Source organism: Mauremys reevesii, linkage group 10 (genome assembly GCF_016161935.1).
Source record: "Mauremys reevesii isolate NIE-2019 linkage group 10, ASM1616193v1, whole genome shotgun sequence".
Classification (NCBI taxonomy): domain Eukaryota; kingdom Metazoa; phylum Chordata; order Testudines; family Geoemydidae; genus Mauremys; species Mauremys reevesii.
Window position 1 is genome coordinate 70,230,079 of NC_052632.1, and position 15,464 is coordinate 70,245,542.

The 15,464-nt window shown below is 40.1% G+C and overlaps 1 protein-coding gene across 9 annotated transcripts in view; it reads left to right on the forward strand.

Annotated features, from left to right (window-relative positions):
* The window catches only part of EIF2AK1 (eukaryotic translation initiation factor 2 alpha kinase 1), a 46,327-nt gene that overhangs the window by 6,650 nt on the left and 24,213 nt on the right, over window positions 1–15,464 (forward strand). For 3 of the 9 annotated variants that reach the window (XM_039493458.1, XM_039493459.1, XM_039493460.1), the window contains 7 exons: window positions 6,539–6,694; window positions 8,860–8,906; window positions 10,459–10,592; window positions 11,024–11,055; window positions 11,566–11,665; window positions 13,030–13,110; window positions 13,530–13,629. In XM_039493458.1, coding sequence (XP_039349392.1) covers window positions 6,681–6,694; window positions 8,860–8,906; window positions 10,459–10,592; window positions 11,024–11,055; window positions 11,566–11,665; window positions 13,030–13,110; window positions 13,530–13,629 — 508 coding nt within the window. In that variant the 5' untranslated portion in view covers window positions 6,539–6,680. The other 6 variants (XM_039493461.1, XM_039493463.1, XM_039493462.1 and 3 more) reach the window with 6 other exon arrangements.

The window sequence follows — 15,464 nt, forward strand, 5'->3', positions numbered from 1 at the left end:
CTTGCTGATTTTAATAGACGTAAACCAGTTATTGTGTTGATTAAACATGCCTCATCAATATTTCCAACCCAAACATTAGAGTATTGTGCTATCATTATTATTAACACAGGTAGAAGTTTTGCTACAGAAATATATGATTTTGCTTCCATTCTTTTAAAAGACAACTACAGCAAAAATGTGAAGACCAAGGTTTATTTTCTAGAATTAATTGTGTGTGTGTGTGAAAGGGGTGGGGAATAAGTGGGATAGTAAGGGGGGATATTATACATAGAATCATAGGACTGGAAGGGACCTCAAGAGGTCATCTAGTCCAGTCCCTTGCACTCATGGCAGGACTAAGTACTATCTAGACCATCCCTGACAGGTATTTGTCTAACCTGCTCTTAAAAATCTCCAATGACGGAGATTCCACAACCTCCCTAGGCAATTTATTCCAGTGCTTAACCACCCTGACGGGAAGTTTTTCCTAATGTCCAACCTAAACCTCCCTTGCTGCAATTTAAGCCCATTGCTTCTTATCCTAGCTTCAGAGGTTAAGAAAAAAACATTTTCTCTCTCCTCCTTATAACAATGTTTTACGTACTTGCAAACTGTTATCATGTCCCCCCTCAGTCTTCTCTTTTCCAGACTAAACAAACCCAATTTTTTCAACCTTCCTCATAGGTCATGTTTTCTAGAATTTTAATAATTTTTGTCGCTCTTCTCTGGATTCTCTCCAATTTGTCCACATCCTTCCTGAAATGTGGTGCCCAGAACTGAATACTCCAGTTGAGGCCTAATCAGTGCAGAGTAGAGCGGAAGAATTACTTCTTGTGTCTTGCTTACAACACACCTGCTAATACATCCCAGAATGCTGTTCCCTTTTTTTGCAACAGCGTTTTGTATGTGTGCAACTGATTATTCCTTCCTAAGTGGAGTACTTTGCATTTGTCTTTATTGAATTTCATCCTATTTACTTCAGACCATTTCTCCAGTTTATCCAGATCATTTTGAATTTTAATCCTATCCTCCAAAGCACTTGCAACCCTTCCCAGATTGGTATAGTCCGCAAACTTTATAAATGTACTCTCTATGCCATTATCTAAATCACTGATTAAGGTATTGAACAGACCCAGAACTGATCCCTGCGGGACCCCACTTGCTATGCCCTTCCAGCATGACTGTGAACCACTGATAACTATTCTCTGGGGACGGTTTTCCAACCAGTTTTGCATCCACCTTATAGTAGCTCCATCTAGGTTGCATTTCCCTAGTTTGTTTATGAGAAGGTCATGCAAGATAGTATCAAAAGCTTTACTAAAGTCAAGATATACTACATCTACTGCTTCCCCCCATCCACAAGTCTTGTTACCCTGTCAAATAAAGCAATCAGATTGGTTTGACATGATTTCTTTTTGACAAATCCATGCTGACTGTCACTTATCACCTTATTACTGTATCTTCTATATCAGTGTTTCCCAAACTTGGGACATCGCTTGTGTAGGGAAAGCCCCTGGCGGGCCGGGCCAGTTTGTTTACCTGCTGTGTCCGCAGGTTCGGCTGATTGCGGCTCCCACTGGCTGCGGTTCGCTGCTCCAGGCCAATGGGAGCTGCTGGAAGTGGTGCGGGCCGAGGGATGTACTGGCCACTTCTTCCAGCAGCTCTTCCAGAGCTGGAGGTTGAGCACCCCCTGGCACTTTGGAAAGTCGGCACCTCTGTACATTATAGTTTAAAACACTTATCAGAATGAATTACAATACCATTCACATCTCAACTGAAATACGGTATAGGCATGGACAAAGGAAGCAGAGAAAGGTTAGTACACCTCTACCCTGATATAATGTGACCTGATATAAGGCAGGTTCACATACAAAGCGGTAAAGCTCTGACATGCTGCTCTGAACAGCGTGTTAAGGTTCTGGGCCAGGCCGGGGCCGAGGGGTTTGTTAAGGGGCAGAGTGTCTCAGGGGCGGTCAAGGGCTCCCCTCCCAGGGTCTGTGGGGCAGGAGCTGTGGGAGGGCACTTTTTTGGGCCCCGCAGTCCCAGAGTGGCCTGGGGGATTAGCGGGGGGGGCCGGGAGCACCCCGCTCTGCTTCCCTCGCCCCGGTCCCAGCCATGTGGCTTGGGGGAGGAGACTTGGGGGAAGGGATCCCCCCCCTCACTCACCAGCAGCGGCGGAAGTGGAGCAACCCGGCCCCAGCCTACTCCACTCTGCCAGCTCCCAGCTGCAGTGCTCTGCTTCCCACCGCAGGTGAGTATGGGGGGTGTCCTTTCCCCAACCTCCCTGCACTCATCTGTGGCGGGAAGCAGAGTGCCGTGGCTGGGAGGTGGCAGAGTGGAGCGGGCTGGGGCCGCGTCGCTCCGCTTCCCGCCGCAGGTGAGTGCGGTGGGCGTCCTTTCCCCAACCTCCCCGCACTCACCGGTGGTGGGAAGTGGAGCAGCCCAGCCCCAGCCAGCTGCACTCCGCCAGCTCCCAACCGTGGCACTCCACTTCCCGCCGCAGGTGAGTGCAGGACTTTTCCCCATCCGCCCCCCAGCGACACAGCTGAGGCTGGGGCAAGGAAAGCGGAGCGGGCTGGGGCCACGTGGCTCTGCTTCCCGCTGCAGGTGAGTGCGGGCGGGGGATCTTTTCCCCAACCTCCCTGCACTCACCGGCAGTGGGAAGCGGAGCGAGGTGGTGGAGTGGAGTGGCCTGGGGCCGGGCTGCTCTGCTTCCCGCTGCTGCTGGTGAGTGCCTGTCAAGAGGTGGAGGGGGTGGATAGGGGTTGGAGCAGTCAGGGGACGGGGGGTTGCATGGGGTCCTGGGGGTGATTAGGGAGGGGGGGGTCTCTGGAGGGGGTGGTCAGGGAACAAGGAACAGGGGGGCCAAAGCAAGTTTGATATAATGTGATCTCACCTATAATGCGGTGAGATTTTTTTGTCTCCTGAGGACTGTGTTATATTGGGGTAGAGGTGTATATAAAAAGATAAAAATAAATAAATGGAGATATACCTATCTCATAGAACTGGAAGGGACCCTAAAAGGTCATTGAGTCCAGCCCCCTGCCTTCACTAGCAGGACCAAGTACTGATTTTGCCTTAAGGACTGAGCTCACAACCCTGGGTTTAGCAGGCCAATGCTTAAACCACTGAGTTATCCCTTCCCCCCATATGAGGGAATGTTAATTATATGGGACCAATCCTGCGAGTCGTAGTCCCTTTGATTTCAGTGTGATTACATCTTTGAGTAAAGGTTGCAAGTTCAAGCCCATTACTTTTATCAGTTTGTGTGAGATATTAACCCAAATATTATGATTAAGGCTATAGTTGTAGCCTTGTGGAACCTGTATGGAATAGCAATAGCCTTGTGGAATTTACTTCCATCATCGGGCAAATTTGTTAAACAGCTGGGGATGCTGCAAAGTCTGGTCTCCCAGGCTTTTTATGAAAGGACAGCTGAGTGGAGGAGTAGGAGTGGGGTTGGGCTATGAGTTTAAATTCTGGGGGATTTAGGAGACCTTGGAGGGTTTTGTTCTGTGGATTTAGATTTGGGCATTGGTCAAGATCTTCAGGGATCATGTCTTGTATTTGTATTGTGAGGCATCTAGCACACTTTTCCATAATAAATATAAATTGTATAGCTTGGTACAGAACTCTGGATGGGCACAACTTAAATATGTTTATATAAATTAAATATATATATAAATAACGTGTGAAAACTGTGTCTTTTGACCTTTTCCCTACTCTTGCCAACCTCTCCACTAAATTGTGTGTTTGTCAAGAATCAGTGGTGACTGGTTCTGATTTTCTATTTTGTCTTTCTTTACTATAGCTCTAATGACCTTTGTCTTCTCTTGAGGGTGACCTATAATGGAAAAAATGCTTGTGCCTACTTTGCTTTTTTATACTGAACAAAGACCTGAAGGGGATTTTTTTTTTGTTCACCCTCAAAAAACTTTTTTTTTTTTTGCTTCATTTTTTACTTTTGAAATTTCAGGAATTTAAATTCAAGTCTTCTCTGGTTTTGCTAAAAAATGCAGTGCATGACTCAGAGAGGAAGATTAACACTCTCAGCCTTGAAATGAAGGGGCAGATGTGTTAAATCTTTACCACAAGACCTTTTCTCCCAATGGTCTATTAGATGTTTGAATTAAACAGGTGTTAAACAAAAACCCAAATAATTTTAAACAGTATGGATACAAATAACTTTCCTTATCAGTTAATCAAGTTTCACTTGGATGGTGTCCATAATATTATACATCTAATAGTTTTTCAGTCATTTACAAGGTTTCCAGGAAAAATAGGGTAGACATAATTTGAATTTTTTATATGAAAAACAAACAGAAAACCACCCAGGGATGGGGGGGGCGGAGGGGATGTCTGGAACAATTTGTATAGTGGGGGTGTGGAGCATTCCTAGTTCCAGCACTTATGGTGCTGTGGGGACGGGACTGGTCAGCCCCCTGGTGTGTGTATGTGTGGTGGGGGGGAATGGTCAGTGCCTCAGCTCCCCCTAGGGGTGCGGGGAGGTTGGCCGGCCGGCAGCCCCATTCCGCACGAGGTCGACCGAGGAAGACTCCTGGCGCGCCATGGCGGGACCCTGTAGAGGGCGCAGCTGGGCGAGCCTGGGCTGGAAAGAGCTGGTACGTTCCACCCCCTCGCCTCCGTTCGCTCTGCTAGGCCGCGGGAAGCGGCGGGTCGCTGAGTCCCAGAGGTCCCGGCCATGTGGAGAGGTGGCGGGGGCGCTGCGGGGCAACGGCGGCCCACGCTCTGGCCTAGAGCCAAGGGGCCCAACCTGCCGCCGCCCGCTATCGAGTTTCCCGAGGAGGGGCCGGAGCCGCAGTACGACGGTGAGTGAGGGGAGCCTTCGCCCACGACTCTAGCAGAGCCCAGGGGGAAAAGGTGCCCCCAGCTGCCGAGGGGGGAAGGGCACTGCAACTGCCCTCTCCTGCCCCAGAGCGATATTCGTTGCGGGGGCAGGGATCGGGGCTTAAAGTCCCGCCCCCCCGAGCTCCTGGGAGAGCAGTGCAAATCCCCCCAACCTCCCGCACAGTGGTGGGGCGACATTGCGCCCCTTCCCCTGAGGAGAGTGAGGTATCCAGCCCCACGGGGGGATGATACAACCCCCCACCCCGTGATTGTCTGGTGCGGGAGGGGGGTGATGATGAAATTGGCGCCTGGTTCTTGCAAGGCGTCACGTGCCTGGTGGTAGGGAGGGTGATGCAAGAGCAGCACAGCTGTCAGTCAGTAATTCCTAATCCCCACTTTTACTAGCTGTCTGCCCACTTTGCCCTCCTGAAGTATTTGTGAGGAATTCCTGGAGACTGTGTGTTTTCTATAGGGTCTCCGTGGCCCCTTGCTGTGTCTTTCCTCTGAGTAGGGATGATTCAGGGAATCTGGAAGTTTGATGTAAACTTTTAATGTGAAAGATCATTATTTCTAATCCCTTTTAGGGTTATTTGGGTCTCTGGTTTTTCCTCCATTCTCCTTTACTTCCCACTCTCCTCTTGGCTTGTGTAAGGTGCTGCTGTCATGTCTGTCAAAATTATTATCCTGATCTTTTTGAAGGATAAGATTTCTGTGAATTCTACAGATCAGTGGAGACCGTATTACTGAGCTGCATGTGAATGTTTAATTTATTAATTAAGCAGACATTTTTTCTAGAAAACAGTATGGGGGGGAGCTTTGAAATATTTCTACATAAGAGTGGCCATACTGGGTCACACTAATGGTCCATCTAGATCTAGCCCAGTATAGTGTCTTCCAGCAGTGGCCAATGCCAGATACGTCTGAAGGATTGAACAGAACAGGGCAATTATCAAGTGATCCAGCCTCTGTTATCCAGTATGAGCCTTAGGGACACCCAGAGCATGGGGTTGCATCGCTGACCTGAAGTTAGTTAATAGCCATTGAGGAATCTATCCTCCATGAACTTATCTAGTTCTTTTTTGGACCCAGTTATACAACAGCCCCTGGCAATGAATTCCACAGGTGACTGCATTGGGTGAAGAAGTATTTCCTTTTGTTTGTTTTAAACCTGATGCCTGTTCATTTCATTGGGTGACGCCTAGCTTTTATATTATGTGAAGGAATAAATAACACTTCCGCATTCACTTTTGCCACACCATTAATGATTTTTACAGACCTTTATCATATTCCCCACTTAGTTGTCTCTTTTCCAAGATGAATAGTCCCAGTCTTTTTAATCTCTTCTTATATGGGAGCTGTTCTATACCCCTAATTATGTTTGTTGCCCTTCTCTGTACTTTGTCCATTTCTGATACACTGCTACCTCGATATAACGCAAATTTGGATATAATGTGGTAAAGCAGTGCTCCCGGGGGGGGGGAGGGGAGAGCTGCGCACTCCAGTGTATCAAAGCAAGTTCAATATAACACTGTGCACTCTGAGACATTGTCCTTTACAGAAAACTGTAATGAAGAACTGGTCAAACTGGTTACACAGTTACAATTAGGGGTCAGTCTACACAACAAAAAAGTTTGCTGCTGGTAACCACTTTTTATAGTGTTTCACAAAGTCAGTATATTATGACCCTTAAATTGTTCTGTTTTATTTTCAGAATCTGATGTACCAGAAGAACTTCGAGTTGTGAATGGTTCAGAAAAACGTTATTTCACTTCTACAATTGCAAACCAGCTACTGCTTGTTTCTCTGCTAGAACATCTTTGCCACCTGTATGCACAAAATCCTGTTCAATCAAGATGTTTGTTCCAAAGTTAGTGAGAATATCTACAGTTTTTACTTTACCTTAAATTGATTTATTGTCATGTGTGCCTGAACATAAAATGCTACATTTGTTTTCTGAGTTATGAGATCCGTTTGCCAGTTTACATTGGACTATTGGAAAATTATGGATCTGATACTGGGGGTAGCTGAGTGCCACTTGGAAGGTTGGGAGCACCCTCAATTTGACTAGGAGTTGAGGGCATTCTCTACCTTCCAAAAATATGCAGGATCAAGTTGCAGAGAATTATTACTACTCTACTAACAATTCTGTTTCACCAGCCTCTTAGGAAAGTACAGTGCAAGAGAGGTAACAGGTGATATCACTAAGATGACTCTAAACTCATTCCACAGGCTTTATTAAAATCTGGTATTTGAACTACAAAAACAGGGAAAACACAGTTATAGGAAAGGAATATAATGTAATAGAAATATTCATAAGCATACACAAATTGTATAATTCCCAATACAAATTATGCATAAGCAACAAATGTACCTGTATTATGCTAATCAAAACAGGATTCAAATAAAAGGAATCTTTAAAAAAAAAAAAAAAAAGGGCAGTAAGAAAATACCCTTAATTTCTATTCTCCAATTTCTATCAACTAGATTTAGTTAACACTACTCCAAGGTGACTATTCAGATAACTTTTCTACTTTACCAGCTCTACTTATTGTTGGAAGGTGCTGAACTGAAAAAAATGAATTAGATTTCCCATGAACAGTGTTTTTGTTTGTGTCTATATGCACCCCCCTATATGTGATGGTGATTAAATTGTACAGCCAAGTGATGCACATGGTGGATCCACGTGGTATGCAATCATGAACCTTTTACCATCTCACCTGCCCTCTTCCCATTAATCCATTTCATTTGGGACTACTTCTAATATTCCATATCTCCGAGCAGCTTTCGAATAACTGTCATTTAAAACAAAAACAACTGACAAAGTAGTATTTCTCCTTCCTCTCCAATGTGGAAATTTCCAAGCAAAAAGTTTATGTGCCTCAATCCCAGGATGACCAATATTCAGACCTGCACTAGTGCCAGATTTAAAGTTTGATATCAGATGACCCAACATGGCTTGAAGTGCTGTTGGAAAAGTGGGGTCTCAGCATTTGCTCCTACTCCAGGATCCAAAACATCAGACCTAAAACTGACATTTTTATAGTTATAGGAAAAGAATTTTAGGCCAACTGTAAAACTTTTAAATAGTTCACTGTAGAATTGACTTGATAATTAAGATGCCTGGCTTTACAAGGGGAGTGATACAAAAATATTTCTGATTAAAAAGTGTGAAAACGCTATCCCCAGACAAAACCTTAGTTTTGAGAATACATTACAGTAACCTAAGCATAAAAAAGCTTTTCAATAACATTTATTTATTTAACTACAAACAACACACTCAGCATTAGAAACATAGGAAACAGGTTATCATTAAACTCAAATTTGGAGCTGAAATTCCATTTCTTTTGGGGTGTTCCTATTGGAATTCCCATGGTAGTAAAGGTAAGCATATACATAAATGTTTTCAAGATTACAGCACTAGTATGTAGCAATTTAAGTGTTTTATTACTTGATATGGCTTGATGGATTATTGATTTTTTGGTATAGAATTTTATGTTTCTATGCATTTCCTAAGCATATTCTTAAAATAGTAAGAAAATAACAAAAAGATGAATATTTTCCTTTTTTACATTTCTGACTACATCTAATTATATACCCTTCTAATCTTTGCATTTTAGCTCTATAAAAGTGCTTCCCATATTTTGGTGCAAGACATTTTGATTGAAATCTTCCTTTTTTTGTGCATGAATGTTTTCTTTGATTAAACACACGACTAGCATAATTAAGAAATGTCATTTTTTTAAAATGTTTTTCATATACAAGACTATAGAAATAAACTGTTGAAATAAGATTAGATATATATTTTTGTACTTTATATGTGTGTGTTTGGACAAAGCAGTACACTGTGATAGTCTACAAATTATCAACTATCGTTTTTTTCCCTCTTAGATTAAAATTTACACAAGTATTCTATCACTTCCTCTGCTATCTATTTCAAGACTAATGTACCTAAACCTACACCACTATCTTTACTCTCTATGTCAAGACAAATAAAAACAAATATTCTACCACTACTTCTAATATCTATTTCAGGATCTGTTTATCAGTACTATACCAGTGTCTCTACTGTCTATCCCAAGGTAAATAACCACAAGTTCTCTACCTCTCCTACACAACCAGTACTCTGTCACTATGTCTACTATGACCCAATCAGGTGTTCTTTGTGTATTGATAATTCAGCACTTGACCCCTGAAAACTCTTGAGAGGTGGAAAGTTTCCATTAACTAATTTCAGCCAATAGAGGTGAAGTTTTACAAATGAACTGGAGAGGAAGGGCAGTGATTGGTGGTTACCTTATTAGAGTGCACCATTTAGTGACCCAGAGTCATGCCTATAACTATAATATTAAATTCAACAATTGTTCAACAACTTCCATTAATTACAATGTAATTTCTGTAAATATGGCTTATGTACATATTTTCAAAGAAATGTATCTATGTGGATAGTTTGCTGGGTTTAATAACAGGCTGTTTTTGAGCTACAGTGATCCAAAGAAAGAGACTCAAGATATTTCCAAAAAAAATCCCTTTTAACTCATTAGGACTCCTAAACAGTTATAACTCCTTGGAACTTCCTAAACAGTCCTAAGTATTTTTTTTTTTGTAACTGTCACCAAAATTCCATCTCCACTCTTCCAGTATGTAATAATTTTATCAGGCCCAGTTTTTTATTCCCCATAATGGACTGCATAAATGAACAATTTTGAAAGAGAAATTGGTCTTAACTTAATTGTGGAGCTATGACCAATGGATTCTTTGTGTATTTACATGTACATGCATATACATGTGCATACACACTAGGGGAATTAGCAAAAACATTGATACTGCCACTCTTCACTAATAGCATAGCGCTGATAGCCCATGGTAATATGAGTCCTCATAATTGTGAACAGACTGGAATGCTGTTAGCACTGAACTCTGAAAATACAACAAAGGTGCTTTATTTGTGGCAGCCAAATGGATGGGGGGGTGGGTGGTCAGATAATTTGTTCAGCTAGGAAAGGAAGGAGATGGGCACAAGAGACTTTCACCCTGAAGATAGGAGGTGAACGAATGCGGATTAGTTTGGTGGGTAGGAGGGGATTTCTACAGGGTAGCTGTAGTTGGGGTGTAATTAGTTTTGGTTTGGTTCCTTACCAGGAGTGAGGAAAAAGGTGTTAGGGTACATGTAATGGAATGCATTTGTTTTTTCAGATTCAGAATCTTTTTCAGTTATTGTTTTAAAAAGAATTCCTTATGTGACTGTTCATGCACTATTACCACGTGCATTCCAAGCTCCATGTTGACTGAATTATAAATTATCTTCAGTTTCAATAATAAAGCAGTTACTTCTGAATAAAAAGTACAGGTCAAGATGGTTATATAAATACCCACATATGGTGTTAGTGTTGGCATTTGTTCCCTCTTCTGTGCTAAAATACAAGTAATTGTTGCTCAGAACTTTACTCATATTTATTTATATTGGGTGGGAAAGAGACTTAAAATGCAATTGGGTACCTAGCTCCTGTTCATGTTTATTGATTCAGTTGATCACTATAAATTGTGACCTGGCTAAGAAATAATAAGAATTAAAGTTGCAATTGTTTAGTTAGGTTTCCTGTTAAATAACCTGTATCCTGTTTCTTTTTACAGTAATCTGTCGGACATTTACTAGAATGGGCTTGCTCTCCTCTTTTGCCTTCTGTGATGAATTTAGTACTTTAAGATTGCAACATAATAGAGCCATTACTCAATTAATGAAAGCAGCTAATCAACAAATACTTGAAGTAAGATTTAAGTTTCTTTAATAACCTTTACATTACTGAACCTACATGTTAGGATTTCTGAAGCAACTTTCTTTATGGAACTATTTTTATATTTCGATTGTGTATTTTCAAAAGTCATACAAAATGGTGCTTTGGTTACACTTTGGTAGTTTGGGTGGGTGTATTTGTATACATGCAAATAGTATCTTAAAGTCTACAGTATTCTTGCTTTATCATGTCAAAGCTTTATTTTTGTTCAGATCGAAATTTAGACATATTGATTTAAATCTGTTACTATTTTTTTCTTATTTACAACATTTAGGAGAATAATTGGAATTGCTGTCCTGCTAATTTACCTTCTCATAGTGAAGTTCATACTTAACCATTAACTGCACATCAGTTTTCTCACTGTATATAGCTTCTTTTAAAAGTTGTATTTTGTTGTTTTATAGGAGCTTGACAATGGAGATTCTCACATAGTCAGGTATGTGTCCAAAGTGCTGTGCCAAGTATTAAGATTAACTTTCTGTCTGAAGTTTTGCACTATAAAAATAATAGAATTCAGCTTAGCATGAAAATATTGCACTTGAGATTTTGGGTGTCAGAAATTTGATAAAGTGTAAAACACCTGTGTATTCAAAAACATAAGCTTACTCTTTAAAAGGGTAAAGATGGAGACAGATTTCATATCGCATTTCCTTCATGTAGGACATTGGGTTTTACTTGATGGGCTGCTGTATTACAGTTAATTTTTTTTAAGTAGTTGTGACATGATAGCCAATTGCCAGGAGCAAAAGCGCCCCCTTAGTGTTTGGCCTTTGATGATGCTTGGTTCTCCATATGGGATTCACAAGTAAATTTCTGGATAGTGTCATAGTACTTAGCTATTTTTTCACAATGTAAATGAAGTTTCTGTGTCATCTCTATCTGTGGCTTACATAGTACCTTATGATTTAGTTTAACCAGTCATAAAATATACTTTTTTTTTAATTAGTGAAAAAGAAGTTCTCTTTGAAGCACAAACTTCACGCTACTTAAATGAATTTGATGAGATTGCAAGACTAGGAAAAGGGGGATATGGTACAGTATACAAGGTATTTTTATCTTCTATTTTAACAGCTTTGTTAATAACTGTTTGAGATGGAAAATAGTTCACCTGATTGTTTTTGTTCTTAGAAATATGCAATAAAACAAATACGAACCGAACCTGTGTAAGAGGTTTTAGTTCTTCCTTTCAGAAGGGTGCTTTCTGAAGACTCCAATGCATTTTTGTCTAAAACAGAATATATTGTATATTTCACCTTTGTGTACAGTCTTATTCTTATATCCTTAATATGAGAGAATCCTTACTTTTCATATGAAGTACTTGGATTTATCTATATAAAATAAGCAGGGAAACTTATCTTAACTGTGGTTGATTAAAAAAGAAAATTATTTTAATTTTGAATGTGGGTTGTACCAAACACTGGTGAATAGTAACTATTATTTTTACTAACTATTTCTATTGTAGTAGCACCCAGAGGTACCATTGTAGTGAGTGTTATATAAATGCCTAGAAAGACAGTCCATCATATTCCCCCCCCCCCCCCGAGAGCTTACAGTTTTAGGGCTTGATTTTCAGCAGTGCTGAGCCCCCACTGTTCATAATGGCTTCTCTTCTCAGCGGATGCTGAGTTTTTCTGAAAATTAGGTGCCAAGTAACTAGCCTCGTTTCCTCTGTCAACCATATTATTATGTTGGGTGGATATTTTATAAATCTAAAATAAAATATATTTTAGAAAATGAAGGTATTTAGTTTCAGACTCAAGTCATGTAACTGCCTAAACTATCTGTTCGACTTGGTATTTAGCTGTGACACTCTGAATGCCTTTCCCAGACCTGAGGATTAGCTGTTTGTAGCTCTAAAGCTTGTCTCTCTCACCAACAGAAATTGAACCAATAAATATTACCTCATTCACCTTGTTTTTCTGAGTCATGTGCTACTTGCCAAAGTTGTTTTAAAAATATTTAGTTGCATTGTAATAATAAGCAAAGAACTCATTTTCTGTCTAATGTTACCTCTCTAACATTACAGTTGAAAGACAGTAGTTAAAAATACAAATCATTTGTCAATGTATCATTGGTGAGGCTATTCAGATCAAGAAGGAACTTTGTGGGCTTGGATCTGTAGTCTCGTTGAGCAGCACTCCATATTAAAGGGAAGGATGGCTGCAGTGGTGTCCATTTCATTTTATGTTGGTTTTGACCCTTGTGCAAAACTTGGTACCTCTTCATTAGACATTTACGGCCAAATCCAGAAGACCTCCTCTAATGTCATTGAGAGGTTATCTGAATAAAGAGTGTAAGATTTTGACTCTTAGGAAACAAACTGTTGTTGTTCAAAGGAGTTTTTGACACACTGATCTAAATTTGTGAAATTTGCTTTTTTTTACTTTTCCCTTTTTTAAATTCTTTTCAGGTCAGAAACAAATTAGATGGACAGCTCTATGCAATTAAAAAAAATCTTATTAAGAAAGCAACCAAAAGAGATTGCATGAAGGTATGAATTTATTTTTCCATGTTCAGATTCTCTGTTTAACTCTGTGCTTACTGTAAGTGGTTCCTAATATAATTAGCAGTGGCATTAATGTTGGTTATGGCAAAGTAGTAAGTGGGCATATCTCCTATTTTATAAATTGTGTATCTTATCATATGTTTCTAAACAGGAAGAATGTTTTATAATATTTTAGCGATGTTTATTTAGCCCCAATCTGAGTCTAATATAAAACATTAGTCTGCAAGATCTGAATTTTATTATCCTTAATGCTGCAAAATAATAATCTGTCCTCAAATTCTTAAATTCCAGTAAGAGGTAAAATAACTATATCTAGAATCCTTTGTTTTTTTTCCCCTTTGGGTTCATCTTACAGTCAAATTAAAGGATGATTATAAAGTTGCTTTTTGGTCTTTTTATTTCAGGTATTGCGAGAAGTTAAAGTGTTGGCTGGCCTGCAACATCCTAATATTGTAGGCTATCACACTGCTTGGATAGAACATGTTCAACAAGCATGTCCAAAAGGGGAGTATTATTTGTTATCATTGTAACTTCATATTTCCCATAAGCATGTCTGTTCTATTAATTTACAGAATACTCAACTCTCAGAATTGATGAAGGAACCAGAGATTTTTCCAAACATTTTTTCTAAGAAGCATGACAATGGCTATCAAGTGCCCTTATCTGTTGCACTGTCCTGATCAAGAGATTTTTGGGGGTATAATGGTTAATTTAGAAATGCAGGACATCTAAATCTACTTATTAAAATATTTGAGTAGGATTTTGGATGCTGCATAGGGTCCAGTTGAATCCAGTTAAAAAAAAACAACTCAGGCAAGGCATAGCAGTGTGGCTAGGTGTAGAAGGGACCCTGGGGGAAGGACCCACTTGAGACCTTTGGAGGAAAAGCACTGTGTATTAAGGAGGTTGAGAGAGAAGTCCATTTTCTAATAGATTTTGAAATCACAGATCTGTGGTGGTGTCTGGAGATCTCTTTCCAACTTTCCCATCTTCCTAACTGCTCCAGAAAACTTTAGAAAAATTGATTCAGTCCAGAAATAGTTTAATGGCAAAATGTAAACTGCCTCTTACTTTGTTTTCCATATTAGGGTTTTTAAAATATTTGGTGAGGTAAATTGGGGTTTCTCTGTAGCTTCTGAGCTTTCTGTTGGCAGAATCTGATTTTGAGACATCAACTTCTGTGACTGACAGGGAGGCACTGTTTCTCTGTTTTTTTCCCCCACTTCTTCTGTACTGTGCATCTCCTCTTATTTTCCTTTTTCTTCAGTTTTCCCTGCCTTCTCACTTCTCACCACATTACCTCTAGAATGCCTACATCATAGCCTCACAATCCTCTCATCATTCTTGCTGATCCTGTTTCTATGGCATAGCAGCACTCCTGTTTGTGTGTATTACAGGCATGGAGGGAAGAATGCCAGTAGGAAAGAATGATCAGGAAGGTGGTGCCACAGGAATGCACACAGGCAACTTACTCATTGAGATGGAAAATACCACTTGTTATTTCTATTTAAAATACTTGTGAGATGCACCTTACAACAGTGATGCGGACAATATAAATATCTAGATGGATTAATAAATTATATGGTCTCCATCAGCTTAGAAAATAGATGTCCCACATTTGTCTCAGAAACCTCTATGTATGATAAGCCACTGAGTTACTGTTTTTCATAAATATGGTGTTTGATTAAAGTTACTTCCAAAATATGAGTTACATCTAAAATAAAAGCAGCAAAGAATCCTGTGGCACCTTATAGACTAACAGACGTTTTGCAGCATGAGCTTTCGTGGGTGAATACTTGCATCCGAAGAAGTGGGTATTCACCCACGAAAGCTCATGCTGCAAAACGTCTGTTAGTCTATAAGGTGCCACAGGATTCTTTGCTGCTTTTACAGAACCAGACTAACACGGCTACCCCTCTGATATCTAAAATAAAGGGTTAGCTGGTGTACAAATTTCATTTGCTTCCCATCTCTTTCACTAATTAAAAAAAACCTATTTCAGTGTTAGCTGACATACTAATAATGATTTCCTAAATATGAAAACTAAATTAACATATAAAAGAGAACCCAATACATCCCTTACAGTGAGAGTTTCTTTTCCCTATAACACTTGGTTTTTCTTATTTAAAAAAAAAAGAGAAGTTTAAAATATTGCACTTTTGAGGGCTGTTGGTTGGTTGAATGAGAAATGCCCTATATCACTGTTTCCAGTGGGTAAAAATATAATGAGGATGAATAAGGTTATGTATAGGTAAAACCTCTGCCCTTCGTTGTAAGTTTTACTAGTTTAATCATTAACTATAGCTGTAATGTTAATATGCAATGAAATGTGTGCTTGT